Source organism: Mytilus edulis, chromosome 7 (genome assembly GCF_963676685.1).
Source record: "Mytilus edulis chromosome 7, xbMytEdul2.2, whole genome shotgun sequence".
In the NCBI taxonomy this organism is placed as follows: domain Eukaryota; kingdom Metazoa; phylum Mollusca; class Bivalvia; order Mytilida; family Mytilidae; genus Mytilus; species Mytilus edulis.
This window is the reverse complement of record NC_092350.1, coordinates 42,283,705-42,299,307: the sequence shown is the minus strand read 5'-3', so window position 1 is coordinate 42,299,307 and position 15,603 is coordinate 42,283,705. Positions and strand designations below refer to the sequence as shown.

The following is a 15,603-nucleotide window of genomic DNA, read 5'->3' as shown; positions in this document are numbered from 1 at the left end:
ACTTATATTAATCCCTTTCCACTTTGCGGGTGCGAGTGCTGCCTTGTAGCGGCATTAGCCTGCTCTTTTTCGAAATCTACAAGGGTGTCTTTAACGTGCAAGAGATATGGCTCTCTCTTAACACGGGTCAGCCATTTATCGTCCCCTTCCGACGGACTATCATCGTTTCCTCGAGACCATACTCGCAAATGGTGTCAAGGGAGAGGATAATGGATCTACTTCAAAGTAACAGCACTTGGTGCACTGCATAAGAAACATTCATGCCATGTTTGGTTTCATTCCATTCAGTGGTTCTCTAAAAGAAGACATCTTCTGTATTTAACATAGGGTCCTATGTTAATCTAAGTCCCCCCTTGTGGCCATCTTGAATGATGGATCAAATTCAAAGTAACAACACTTGGTCAGCACCTCATAAGGAACATTTATGTCATGTTTGGTTCCATTCATTTCACTGGTTCTCTAGAAGAAGTTAAAAATGTAAAAAGAGTTTATGACAAGTGATGAGAATAGCTCTCCTCGCCCAATGAGAATCGCTTGAAGGTCCTTTAATTATCAATCCTCAATGTTTCAAAACATTCAGCTTTGAAGCTTCAGCGTGGTTTTTTTCTAATTGCTCAATACGGATTAAAGATTGATTTGTAAAGGATTAGATCAGACAGTTGTTTTTCCTGTTTTTATGGTTTACACCAGTCATTTTTGGGGCCCTTTATAGCTGTGAGCCATGGCATTTGGTTAATTTTGGCCGCAGGAATTCAGCCAGAAAAAAGTTTGAATGAGGAGAAATATGTGCCACTAATGCTGCTCTATTTGAGAATCAATTATAGAGCCTTCCTTTATCAACCAACTAACATGTTACAAAACATAGAACAATGCAGTTTTAGCATAGTTTTGTAGCTACAAACTCAGAATCAAAGATTTTCTCTGACCATGTTTTATCATCAGATGGTAAGGAAATGAGGAATTCTTATAAGGACCTTAAATATCCTGGTTTTATTCCTGCCAAGCATTTATTTTTTAATTGGCAAGGTTATATCAATGGGGATAATAAAAATATAATTATCAATAAACAGACAGACAAAAAGTTGGTAATGGACACATAGTGAAGAAAATAGATCATAATGCCCTATGAGACCAGTGAAGATAATAGATTATCCGGTCCTTTTGGAACAAAAAGTGAGAAAAAAAAAGACTACAACAATTGATTAGCATGAGATCATTTCATTTATTTCTATCAAAAATATTTCTTTCATCACCATCATATAACAAACCGTATATTTACACTTTACTTTCTATTAAACAAACATGGAGACTATTCAAATTAATAAAATTACGAGAAAGACCAATTTGATGCTATCTTAACATTTACCAAGACTGCATGTTCTTTAAGATTTTAATCATGTAGTTTCTATTTAAGGAATGACTGTAATATTTTTTCTGTCTATGAAGAAATAACATAAAAAATTTGGTGCACACTAAATAACGCGTCATTTACTATAATTTAATTATAAATTCCATTTCAAACCGTAGAAAACCATGAAAAAACGTTGATGACGTCACGGTCACATGACTAAATTATGTCTATGGGCTGATAACAAAATAACGTCAGCCAATCAGAAGACGTGTTACATCCAAAATTAAATTATTTGATAATGTTGTATGGGAATCCAATTATTGTTCTTTCTATCCTGATTGGGAAAGGATGTATATAGCCTCAACCTTTATCTGATTTCTTTGTTTAAATATGATTGGTTAAGTATTAGAAATTAAAGTAACAAATGTAAGATTTGACGAGAAAGTGCTACAAATTTGACTAAAATAATAAGATTTTTTTAATGAAATATAATTCACAATATATGTGAATAAAATGCTAATTTATATGCATGAAGTTTTTTAAAATTGTCTCCCATTAACAATTTAAATGGTGAATCTATGGATCTTGTAATATCAGGTAATTATATGACAGTTTCACTCTTTCAAATGATAAGAAATGATATTGAACACAACCCTTTGCCAAAAAAATATTCTGACAGCAGGTGCATTTCTACCTGTTAGAAATAGTGTGGTCATTTTATGTTCCTAAAGTTATAATGTTAATCTACCAAAAATAGGTCTTAAATAAGCACCGTTTTTACCCCAAAATCTGTCAAATTTCCCTAAAGATGTCAGTCAAATTGAAAAATGAAGCAAAAGTTAAAACCTATTTATCAAGGCATAATTCAGACCTTTGTAAAAGTGATAGATTATAGTAAAATACTATAGTGAAATGAACGTGCAGGTAGTGTCTTTTTCTGTTATACCAAGTTTTTAAATATTTAATTTATAATGCATTTCATTTTGTATTTAAATTTAACTCTTGCTGTAAACAAAAACATTCAGAAAAAAGTTGAATCATAATAATAAATCAAAAGTTAGAAAAATTATTCTCCCTGCATTATATTTATAAACTAAAAAAAAGACTTGTCATTCAATCTCTCACGTCCATCCTCACATACAGTAACAATGTATTCTTACAATAACAAAATGTTACATAATTACAATGTTCAGCAAACAAGTGTTATAAGGTTAGACTACAATATCTGACCCATACAGTTATACTGTGTGGCTTTATTATAAGTTGAATGAAAAACAATAAAAGTCGTAGTCAAGTTACAGTAAATGGGCTATGTCAGAGTTTTGTAAAATTTTGCATACAGCTTTGACTCCTTGATTTGTAACTAAAAACTGAATAATGAATGTGTGGTAAAGGACAACAGACAAATGCCAGACGGCATTTCAAACATAAGGCATTTGTATATTAGAAATGAAGTATACTGGTTTCTTACTTTTGAAATTTAATGCATTAAACAAAAATTTTAGGCTGTCAGCACCTCTGGATTACCTTCCTAATCTCTTACGTTTGGCAATGCAAAAAACTATACCTGCATGCCCAACTGTTCAAGATGTAAAATTCATTTATCAGATAACTAAAGATAATTGAGCTGTTACAAATATTTACATAAAATATGATTTCATTATATTAAAGTTAACAGATAAATTATGAGTACTGTAACAACTAGTCATGATTATAATTAATTAATTAATTAATTTGCAGCAGCATAATTTTTTTTTTTTACATTTCTAAATTTATAATTCAGCATAGCAAGGCTCAAGATCAATGTGCAAAGGAATGTATTACATGAATACCACAATAAAACTTAATGCTCAATTAACCTGGTGATGATTTTAGCTATTTCTCATCAGGTAACATCTTTATTAATAAACCAGAATGAATGGTTAAGTAACCTTATAAATTCCTATCTTATGAAACAATGAAGTTGGAACAATTTCTCTTGTATTTATAACATAAACATTTCAATTTCATTGATAGATAGCTGTAAAAATGTTGGAAAATCTCTTTAGTTAGTCATTAAGACACTTCCATATTTTAATTTCTCTAGGTTTTATTAACCTTCTGGTATTGACTCTTTGAGGAAATAAAACAGCTGGAGAAAAAGGACAAAACCTAATTTTCTATCAATTAAGACTCCTCATCTAATAATAGGTTAATATATATCAAGGAGCCTTGCAGTAATTATGACTGCAAGATTGTTATGTAATGAAGAAAAGATATTCTCTGAAATATATTCTAACAAAGTAATAATAATAAACATGATCATTGGAGGATACAATTCATTCTAAACATACAAGCATTGAATTACATCAGTTCTAAATGAATTCATTGAATAATAAATAACAAAATATTTCTTATAATTTAACTAAAAGAAATAATATCTTCAATACAATAAGGATAAAAATATATATGTAAGTATGAGGGGCGTAAAGGGGGGATATCTGCACTGAAGAATGCAAAATAAAATTGCCATTTCACGATGAATGAACAATTAAAAATTTCTTGCACGTTGATCTTTTTACCGATTTTCATGGCGGCATGTAAAATAAAAGTGACAAAACATGTTGCATGAAATTAACCTTTACCACCCTCATGTATGTATGATATTTTTAAATAAACTTGTAGGTTTTCAATTTTACACTTTTTGGTTTTATCATTTTTTTTTACTCATGGAATATTTAGGATGGCCATTTATCTTTGTTCTATGTGTATTTTCTTTTTGAATGATGAGAGGATTTTGATGTTGTATTCTCATTTTCCTCCCTACTTTTTATGTATTTTAAGTCATGGCAGTTTTTCATTCACCAGTTTTCAAGATAGGATGCATAGGAACCCTGATATTTTTTCATAAAATTTGCTTTTTTTTAGAACAAAAATCAGCCTTATGGCTATTAACTGACCTTTAAGAGGTTATATTGACGAATGACCTTGATTATTTTTACTTTACAAGTTTCTTTACGAGTTTAAAAAAGTAAGAGCATTTAAATCTCATTTACTTTTCTGTACATTTTTAATATCCTTTTATCAATAGAACAATAACTTGTGAGGTCAAAAGGACCCTCTTATCTTCTGGTTAAGATATGAAAATACATATAAATACAGTATGATATGACACATTGATACAAAGATGCCACAAAATATCTGATCTTTCTGGTTAAGTCATACTATTGTATATTAACACTTTTTGCTATGACATATCTGAATCTTTGTTGTCTTCTCTATGGGTTTCACTTTCTACAAAATTCTGAAAAAAAAGAAAAATCAAAACATAATGAGCATGTCAGTTATCTATGTTACCGGTAGGTTATTTCTTTATATTTATATGAATTATCAAAGCTGATTTTGGGAGCTCTCTTTTTAAGTATTGAAAGGGATGTAAATACTACTCACATTAAGATATATCTTACTTTAGTTTTATTCCATCATATTTCATCCTACTACGACACAACCAGATGCTCCGCAGGGCACAGCTTTATACGACCGCAGAGGTCGAACCCTGAACAGTTGGGACAAGTATGGACACAACATTTAAGCTTGATACAGCTCTGAATTTGGATTGTGATTAAATAGTTGACACAACATAGGTTTCTGACACAGAATGAATGTGGTCTAAGAACTTAAACTTGAAAACTTAAAAATTTTAAATTGGACATTTACCTATTATGGTCCAATATCCAAAATCTAAATACATGGTTATATTCAGCATATCATAGAACCCCAAGAATTCAATTTTTGATGAAATCAAATAATGTTCAATTTTAGACCCTTTAGACCTCAATGTGGACCAATTTGATAACCGGGCCAAAATATTAAAAATCTAAATACATGGTTAGATTCAGCATATTGAAGAACCCCATATATTCAATTTTTGTTGAAATCAAACAAAGTTTTAATTTTTGATCCTTTGGACCTTAATGTAGACCAATTTGAAAACGGGATAATACTGTGCAATTGAATATTTCTTGCTATTGCGCAATATTGCGCAATTAGATATTCCTTGCTATTGCGCAATAATGTGCAATTGAAGATTTTTTGCTATTGCACAATACTGTGCAATTGAAGATTTCTTGCTATTGCGCAATACTGTAGTGTGCAATTGAAAATTTCTTGCTATTGCACAATACTGTGCAATTGAAGATTTCTTGCTATTGCGGAATACTGTGCAATTGAAAATTTCTTGCTATTGCATAATACTTGATATAATAATTTTGGACCCCGATTTGGACCAACTTGAAAACTGGGTCCATAATCTAATATCTAAGTACATGTTTAGATTCAGCATATCAAAGAACCCCAAGAATTCAATTTTTGTTAACATCACGCTAAGTTTAATTTTGGACCCTTTGGACCTTAATTTACACCAATTTGAAAACAGGACCAAAAATTAAAATCTGAATACACGGTAAGATTTGGCATATCAAAGAACCCCAATAATTAATTTTTTGATGAAATCAAACAAAGTTTAATTTTGGGCCCTTTTGGCCCCTAATTCGTTGGGATCAACACTCCCAAAATCAATCCAAACCTTCCTTTTGTGGTCATAAACCTTGTGTTAAAATTTCATAGATTTCTATTAACTTATACTAAAGTTATTGTGCAAAAACCAAGAAAAATGCTTATTTGGGACCTGTTTTTGGCCCCTTATTCCTAAACTGTTGGGACTAAAACTCCCAAAATCAATCCCAACCTTCCTTTTGTGGTCATAGACCTTTTTTTAAAATTTCATAGATTTCTGTTTACTTATTCTTAAGTTATTGTGTGGAAACCAAGAAAAATGCTTATTTGGGCCCTTTTTGGCCCCTTATTCCTAAACTGTTGAGACCAAAACACCCAAAATCAATTCCAACCTTCCTTTTGGGGTCATAAACCTTGTGTTTAAATTTCATAGATTTCTATTTACTTTTTTTTTAGAGTGTGAAAACCAAATGTCTTGGGACGACGACGACAACGCCAACGCCAACGTGATACCAATATACGACCAAAAATTTTTCAATTTTTGCGGTCGTATAAAAAATTACATGCATCCTGGACTGATCAAAATCTATTTGGACTCACCATTTCAAAAAGTGATGAGTCCCAGGACTCAGTCTCGCCTTGAAAAATTCCAACTTAGAACCCTGCTTGGAATACTATGCAAAATCCAGCACAAATCAGAATCCAAATAATTACTAGTAGAAATTGGTTTATTGCTATTTTACTAAATTTTCCTTTGATCTTGCCGACAGATAATTTTCTTTCTCAGCGGAGTCAAGTGATATGAAAATTATCGCAAGGAACTGAGGGGGCACATGCCCTTGTCAATGAAATTGACATGAAATTGACACGTCTTCATAGGTAAAATAGCGATAAACAGATTACCATTGGTCATCTCAACTCGATTGCTTTTTTCACTTTCCCCGTACCGGCTCAAGCCAGAAAATCAATCTTTTTGAGATGATCAAAGATAATCTATAAATATCATCCTAAAAACAATACTTGTTACCATTCTGCATAATACTGGATTTATTTTTTATTTGTTATTTGTACTGATTCAACTCAAGGTAAATCTCATAAATTACATCAACTTTCTTGCATGAACCCCACATAAATTCTACTAATCCCATATTGATCCATAGGACACCTATAAACCAATCATAATGTCATAATTTATAGGAGGTGCATTATACATTTGTATATGTATATACTGCCACTTTGTTAAGTTAGGGTATAATAATACTCAACTTGCTAATTATTTCTTGGAACTCAGTAGGGGAGCATGTTAATTCTGATACTTACATTAAATAATGCTCTAACTGGAACAGGTGATGAAGTTGGCACTGTAGGACTAGGCTGTGACGTCAATGGACTACCATGCTGTGCTATTATAGATGAGTTCGGTGATATTAATGGTGATGATGTAGTAAGGTCTAATTTTATAGGAGAAGCAAAAGGATTTGGTAAATTTTGTGGAATGTTACTATGTACAAAGTCTGATTTTCCAAAACTAGATAATTGTTGTGTTACACCTAAAAGTCCTCCTTCGTCAACAGTTATTATCACCCATATCACTTCTGAAATGTACAAGTAATGGTAGAAGTTAGCAATGTTAAATAGAAATCACAAAAATTATTGTTTACATGTACATTGTAGGTAAGATTTCTGTTCAATTTTACTGTCAGACCATAGCAATTAACTTTTATCAAAATCATTTGCCATACTTTCTAAAGTATAATAGAAATGAAGAACTGCGCTATAAGTGCATGATACGCTAGTCTCCTTTTAGCTCATCTTAATAGTTAAAGAAGCTACAAAAGTGTCAAGGTAACTACTCACACTTCAAAGTGTTTTTGAGTTATTGTCCAAAAACTGGAAAGCCCTCTTTTTTTATGAATAAGTTGCAATACTCAAAAATATAAGAGTCAATCAGAATTTTAAAAAATCAACAAGAAACTTCTGTTAACATAAACAATGTACCAAAGTTTTATGAAAATTGTTCAAAACATTTTTGAGTTATAGCCGGAAACGTCAAAATTCTGACTTATTTTATGAATAAAATCCCACAATTTAGAATTGTACAATCTAAAATTTATAAAAATCTAAGTGGATCTTACATGTAAATCAATAGATTTAATCTATTCCCCAAGGTAAGTTGGTTGCATGAATATTGGTGAAAGAGTTTTTTGAGTTATTGTCCAAAGTGTTTGACAGACAGAAAACAGTGTACCATAATATTTGCTGTCTAAGACAGGCGTCTAAAAATACCTTGGACATCACCACACTTTCTGACTAGACCCTACTTAGTAAAAAAAATAACAGAACCTTTTGTGCAGATCAACTCGGTGTAAATATTTCAACAACAAAATAATTTTGAGGAATTTCATAATATATAAAACTAAATACTGTAAATTCAGGAATTATTGCATGCATTTATTATTGCGATTTTGTCATTTAAGACTTAAATGGGATTTTTAATTTAACGATTTTGAAAAAAAATTTAATTAATATAAAATATTTTAAAATGTGAGTTTAAATTATTGCGTTTACATCTCTGTCGCATTTTTCGCAATAATAATAACCTCGCATAAATTTCTGAATTTACAGAATGTGATAAAGAAGTGACACCCCTATCAATAAGAATAAAATATTCAGTTTGGCAAGCTGCAAACAATTACATTGTACGTAACTATAGAATCAAGTCTGATGTTTACTGTTGACCCTTACCACCAAAAAATAAGCCTGTTGGAGTAGACATTCTCCATTGACTTTGAAAAACACCAGTGGCAGCAGGACTTTCCATTTCAACACTAACATCAGCCTCCTGTCCTGGTACTAACATATTTACAATGGCACGATCTGTGTTACTGAGGTTATCACCACAGCAGTATCTTAAGTTACAACCTGGTGGCCAGGCATCTTCACCTTTAATATACATGTAATACAGTCAACACAGGCTTAATTTATCTCTATTTCATTTGCTTTCAGTTGTATTTTGTTTTTAATCAGAAGCTACATGTATATAGATCGTATCAACAACTCTTACATCTAACTTGTATGTGATTGACATTTTTAAATAATATTCATGTAATACATTTAATTCAGGCATTAGTTCACCTCTATTTCATTTGCTTTTAGTCGTTTGGTGTTTTTTTTAAATCAGAAGCTACATGTATAAACAATTCCTAACCATACATCATTTTTTGTACATTGTAACTCGTGTGTGATTACTGTTTTTTTAATGATAATATGTGGGTTACCTGACCATTTAAATTTGTAAATAAATTAATAGATGCGATTTCTTCAATTTCTTTTAACTCAAAATTAAAGATTAATTGGAATCTGATACAAGTTCAACCACTGCTTCTGATATTGAGATAAATGTTACAGGGTTGTTTCATAAATTTGTTGAACTTAAGAAAAAAATTCAAATATTACAATTTCCGCTCTTCTGATTTTGGGAAATGAACACAATCTTTGCTAGACATTAGGCTAACCATATTGTAACAATCCAATTAGACGTAACAGAGATGCAAACAGTTTTTTTTTCCTGTCAGACAATGGGGCCTACAGGGTACCAAGTTTTGCCAGACCCATCAAATTTCTGACAGACCCATATTTTCACTCAAAAATCAAAAGAAATTATGCTATTGAACAAACGTTAATTTTGATTTTGTTGATATTATTATTATTTTAAAATAACCTGTGATTCATAACAATTGTAGTTTATTGAATAATACATTACATAATCGGCCATGACATATTTCCTGAACTTATCAACTATGCTTAATAGACCTCCTTCCTAGAGAGCGAATTTCTAAAACAAAAAACATGACGGAAATACGGAGAGTTGTTCGGGGCGAGATGGACAAGGTACGAAAGACTATTACTGGGCGGAAATACTGGTTCCCGGAGTTAGAAAATGCGGGGGAACAGGACATTTACTTTTATTAAAGATGATCGCAATTTTATAAACAAAATACTCTGCCGGGGCCGACGGGGATTTCAGTTTTGGCGGACCCAAGCAGACTTAAATATTGCCGGCCATCAGCTACGAGTTTTGCCGGACCTGCATAAATTCTGCCCCTTAGGTCCGACAGGTCCGACGATTAGTTGCATCTCTGCGTAATCTTTCAACAAAATTTCATGTTCACATTTAAATGTTTAAAGCCATTTACACTCAAGGAGCAGGAAATGCAGACATTCCTGAACCCATGAGTTTAATACTTTGTTTTTATAGTGGGTCATGTTGCTTAATCTCTAGTTTTCTATGTAATAATTTGTAGAATTTTGTTTGGTCTTTTTTTGTTTTTTCCATTTCAGACATGGTGTTGTCTTTTTTATTTGTCATGTGTAATTGGTATTGCTCTCTTCATTTTTTTCTCCTCCTTTTTTTATACAACATTTAATACATAACCTGTTGCTATACATATAAATATACATGTTACTTTTTATATGTGTGCAAATAAAAATTAAATATCTATCTTCAAAAGGAATGTCTAGGGAACTTTCATTTCGGGGCCTTTTAAAGCTGACTACAATGGACTATGCAAATGGGCTTTGCTCATTGTTAAAGGCTGTAGTGGACCTATAGTTGTTAATTTCTGTGTCTTTTTTGGTCTCTTGTGGAGAGTTGTCTCATTGGCAATCATACCACATCTTCTTTTTTATATTTCAGCCATCAAAAGACCTTACCAATATTTCTAATTCTCCATGTTTTAATGAACTTTGTACTAGGAGGTACTGCTTCACCTTCTCCAATAGTCACATCCTTTACAAAACACATCACAGGCAGTCTTATATTGGTTAAACTTGGTTGATCAAAGTCATAATACGCACATACAGCAGCTTGCAAATTCCTGTCAAAAGAATAATATTTGTAATACAAAATGTACTATTAATTTATTTATACATATATATATTGTAAGATTTAGATTGTTATGCTGACAAATTTTTGTCCCTTTAATAGCAGGATTCAAACTCATACCCTTGATACACTACAGCACCAATCAATTACATGTAGATAGCCTCATTTCCAGCTTATATAAGAGTAATCACAATAATCACTGTTGTTTGAGTTTTAATCGATTCACTCGGAGCTCCGCCATTCTAAGGAAAATGTTTTTTATGCATATACTGTTTTTATTATTTGATTGGTTCATATTCATGATATTCTCACATAGAATGTTTTGATTACCAAAACTTGCAGCAGAAACATTATATAGTAACATTTGAGTTCATCAAACTTTCCATCAAGCAACTTGTTGTTTTTTGAATGTCAGAGTCCCACTTGACAGTCTCCCGAATGACCAAAATTTAGAAAATGGTACAGTTCCGTTCCCACATTGTGTGAATGGTTGCGTGATCTAGGACTAGGTTATACATTGTGTCCTAATCCTAATTGTGACATTTTGGCCGAGTTTGGATTCACAACTGGCACAAGGCAAATGATGCAAGAATAGTGGAAGATTCTTTGAACACAGACCCAGTCAATGCTTCTTTTTGTTTTCGTTACATTGATTTGTATCTTCCTAATCGACTTGTTAAATTTAAATGTTGTCAAACTACGACTTTTGTCTTAATTTACCATATCTCATGAATGTACTTTTTAGAGCAATTCGTAGCTCTGACTCTGGATGAGAGCGAAGGTTCAGTGGAATCTGTGTACACTCACTATTATGATTAATGGAGACGTGTCACTAACTTAAACACCACAGACAAGCCCAAACCTAACAGTGGCAACACCAAGCCCAAGAGCGGGTGTAACTGTAAGGACATCAGGCAGTCTGTTATTATGGCGGAGCCAACCAACACACTCAAGACATTGAGAGAACCATCCATGAGGGGATAAAAAAAGAAACAAAGGATTATTGGAAAATAATCCCCCAGGTCAAAACAGTTGACCACTTGGACCAATTGAGTCCCCAAATAGTACCATAATTGTGGCATAAATCGTACTATCTGAATAACCAGATAACGGATGCAATATTTTGATTTCTATTTACAACGCGTAAACTAAACCAGTATAATGAAGATAGAAAGGTTATTATTTGATACGGAAATGAAAGCTTCGTCTAGTATTTATTGCTATCAAACGTACCAGTTATTCATATCAAGAAAAAATCCACATCCTTCTGGTGAAAGTTGGTTAGGACCAAGGAGTTTTTGAAATTCTGAGATCAAAACTTCTTTATCAGTAGTTCCTAAAGAACTAAACTGTCTTAAAAGATTTCCATCAAGTTCATTATCGACATCCATAGTTAATGTTTAAGTAAATGATGTCATATGTTATGTTACAAATTTAGATACTACGCATTATTTCTTTAAACTGGGAAGTTTTCATTTGTGGCGTGCTTCTGCCATATTACGCTGACGTCACATTAATTTGCGTACCGGAAGTTTCAAAATGCAAATTAGCCATGTGCTTTGTGGTAATAACAAATACCTATAGGTTATAGCAAGGCTTTGTAAACAGAGAGTGTATAATAGTAAAGAATAGATTATATATGATAATTAATAATAAATAAAACTTTTATAAAACAACTTGTATGCTGTTAAGAAAGCTGGTCATTTTGAAATCAAACAGTTGAAACATACAAAATTTCTTGACCCCCCCCTATAAAAATTCACTATTTTTATTTGATCCCCCCAGTAAAAACATTTTAAAAAATTTGATCCCCTCTCTATTCAACATGCCAAAATTTTAACATGCAAAACACTTATTATGTCATTTCACGAAAATATTGAAAATGAAATATTCTCAGTTGATTAATTGAGTCCAAAAACATATTTGAGGGAAAATTGTCTTTCAAGAAAAAGTGCTCTTCCATGAGGCCTCTTCCATGAATATAAGTAATTAGAACAAGCCAGTGCTTTGAGCAGTTTTTTTCTGTTTTTTTTTTTAAGTTCCTATATTGTGATATTAAAGAAAACTTGATCCTAAATAACTCTAAAAAATAACTTTTTGAAACAGTAACAACACATTATTTACTAAGATGAATCAGAGACATATAATGGCCGGAATAATATACCAAAAGATATATCTTGTACCAAGTCAGACAGACGAATTTCTTTAATGACGAGTCAGGCTATAATTATATCGTACCAAGTCAACCTACTAATATCTACTGTTAAAAGTTAGTGTCCAGTTATTTTAATATCTTCTGTACCGACGTTGAAGTCCGACTACTGCTATCTATTGTACCAACCCACACTACTAGTATCTTTTGTAGCAAGTCAGGCTATAAGTTCTATGATATATCTTCAAGGCAAGTCAGACTACTTTTAATATCTTCTGTACCAATTAACTAATATCTGTTTTACCAAGTCAAACTACTAAAATATCTGGTACCAAGTCAAACTTCTCATTATGTACCAAGCCCAGTCAGAATATTATATCTTGTACCAAGTCGGACTACTATAACAGCTTTTGTTCCAATTCCGACTATTTTTTAGGGACTTATCATTCTTTATCTGGGAAGGGGGCTGGTCAAAATACAGGGGGGATCAGGTTTTTTCTGTATGTGGAAAAAGGGGGTTCAGAATTTTTTATGAATTCAAAGTAGGGGATCAATATTTTTTATACATGGAAATAAGTATTTCACATACTTCAAGAGACAACATGTCTAATCTGCATACAAACAGTTGATTATTGATACACAAGATGATTCTGATGATGAACACCACTAATGTATCCTTTTGTTTTCATTACAAGATCCCTTTGGGTCCATTTAAACCTCTTACTCCCGCAAAATTTGTACTTTTTAGGCTAATAAATCAAAACTTTTGAGGTTATATTGTACTATCACACATTTATGAATGAATGAACTATCCATATAAAAGTCTAGGGACTCAATTGACATTTCAATAAGGCCTTACGTAAAACTTAAGTTTAAGCAGCATTCAAGAGAGGGACATATAATAGATTCATCCAGAGACATATAATACTATAATCAACTGTTTGTATGCAGATTAGATGAATATTTAATCATTTATTGGAGAATTTATTGCTCTACACTATATTCTTTCATGATTCGGCATGCTTTGTATTTTTGGACAAAATTTTGCACAAATTGCTGTAGATTTCGTTTTAATTTATTCTTGATTTATCTCAAACTATTAAGCTGATTAAAACAAAACTTGGCAGTGATGCTTGTTAATTTAGTGATCAAAGTGAGTGAAATACATGTATAACGACTGAATTATTAGGATTATGAAACACATATGCAGCTTCCTACATCACTAAAGTCTTGTGATGTTTTATTTATAATTAATTGTATATGAATGGTGCTATAAAAATATATTTCGATTTGACTGTTGTAATGTTCTTCTTGACATGTTGTCTCTTGAAGTATGTGAAATACTTATTTCCATGTATAAAAAATATTGATCCCCTACTTTGAATACATAAAAAATTCTGAACCCCCCTTTTCCACATACAGAAAAAAACCTGATCCCCCCTGTATTTTGACCAGCCCCCCTTCCCAGATAAAGAATGATAAGTCCCTAAAAAATAGTCGGAATTGGTACAAAAGCTGTTATAGTAGTCCGACTTGGTACAAGATATAATATTCTGACTGCATGGGCTTGGTACATAATGAGAAGTTTGACTCCTTCTTCCAGGTAAGGAACCGGATTCAATACTGAATGTTCATGGTTCCGCGCGAAAACTTTACGCAGTGTCGGGCAACACAGAAAGCTTTCTCTTGGCTATTTACAAATTCATTTAAAACGTTCGCAAAAATATACAATTAAAAGAGGGACGAAAGATACCAAAGGGACAGTCAAACTCATAAATCTAAAACAAACTGACAACGCCATGGCTAAAAATAAAAAAGACAAACAGAAAAACAATAGTACACATTTATTTACAACTGGGTTTTCCTACTTCCTTTCAGAGCATGCCTTCAGCCTGGCAGCTCTGAATCCCTCAACGGTGTACTGTTGGTCGCTGTAACTGTTGTTGGTAGGTTGTTCCAGTCCCTGATTGGCCTAGGGAAGAAAGATTGGCCGTAGGTGTCTGTACTTGTTCTTTCTTGGAAGAAGCGGTTTTTACCTCTGGTCCGGTTATCATTCGGGGTCAAATATTGGTGACGGTCTATATCTATAAGATCATGCTGGATCTTAAATAGCATGCATAATCTATTTGTTTGGTACAAGATATTTTAGTAGTTTGACTTGGTAAAACAGTTATTAGTAGTCTGACTTAATTGGTACAGAAGATATTAAAAGTAGTTTGACTTGGTAAAACAGTTATTAGTAGTCTGACTTAATTGGTACAGAAGATATTAAAAGTAGTTTGACTTGGTAAAACAGTTATTAGTAGTCTGACTTAATTGGTACAGAAGATATTAAAAGTAGTTTGACTTGGTAAAACAGTTATTAGTAGTCTGACTTAATTGGTACAGAAGATATTAAAAGTAGTTTGACTTGGTAAAACAGTTATTAGTAGTCTGACTTAATTGGTACAGAAGATATTAAAAGTAGTTTGACTTGGTAAAACAGTTATTAGTAGTCTGACTTAATTGGTACAGAAGATATTAAAAGTAGTCTGACTTGCCTTGAAGATATATCATAGAACGTATAGCCTGACTTGCTACACAAGATACTAGTAGTGTGGGTTGGTACAATAGATAGCAGTAGTCTGACTTCAACGTCGGTACAGAAGATATTAAAATAACTGGACACTAACTTTTAACAGTAGATATTAGAAGGTTGACTTGGTACGATATAATTATAGC

At 32.2% G+C, this 15,603-nt stretch overlaps 1 protein-coding gene across 1 annotated transcript; it reads right to left on the bottom strand.

The window, feature by feature from the left end:
- Positions 1 to 1,202: 1,202 nt before the first annotated feature.
- LOC139481486 (protein ILRUN-like) lies at positions 1,203 to 12,257 on the bottom strand. Its single transcript, XM_071264856.1, has 5 exons — positions 11,964 to 12,257; positions 10,559 to 10,722; positions 8,591 to 8,788; positions 7,166 to 7,440; positions 1,203 to 4,634 (listed from the first exon to the last, which is right to left on the bottom strand). Exons 1-5 carry the CDS (start codon positions 12,119 to 12,121, stop codon positions 4,578 to 4,580), a joined length of 852 nt encoding a protein of 283 aa, XP_071120957.1. The 5' UTR covers positions 12,122 to 12,257; the 3' UTR covers positions 1,203 to 4,577.
- Positions 12,258 to 15,603: the final 3,346 nt, after the last annotated feature.

Coding starts and splice junctions, on each gene's coding strand:
- LOC139481486 (XM_071264856.1), bottom strand. CDS start 12,121: ATGGATGTCGATAATGAACTTGATGGAAATCTTTTAAGACAGTTTAGT. Junction 10,723..11,963: donor TTTCTTGATATGAATAACTG/GTACGTTTGATA, acceptor TTCTTTTGACAG/GAATTTGCAAGCTGCTGTAT. Junction 8,789..10,558: donor ATGGAGAATTAGAAATATTG/GTAAGGTCTTTT, acceptor TGTATATTAAAG/GTGAAGATGCCTGGCCACCA.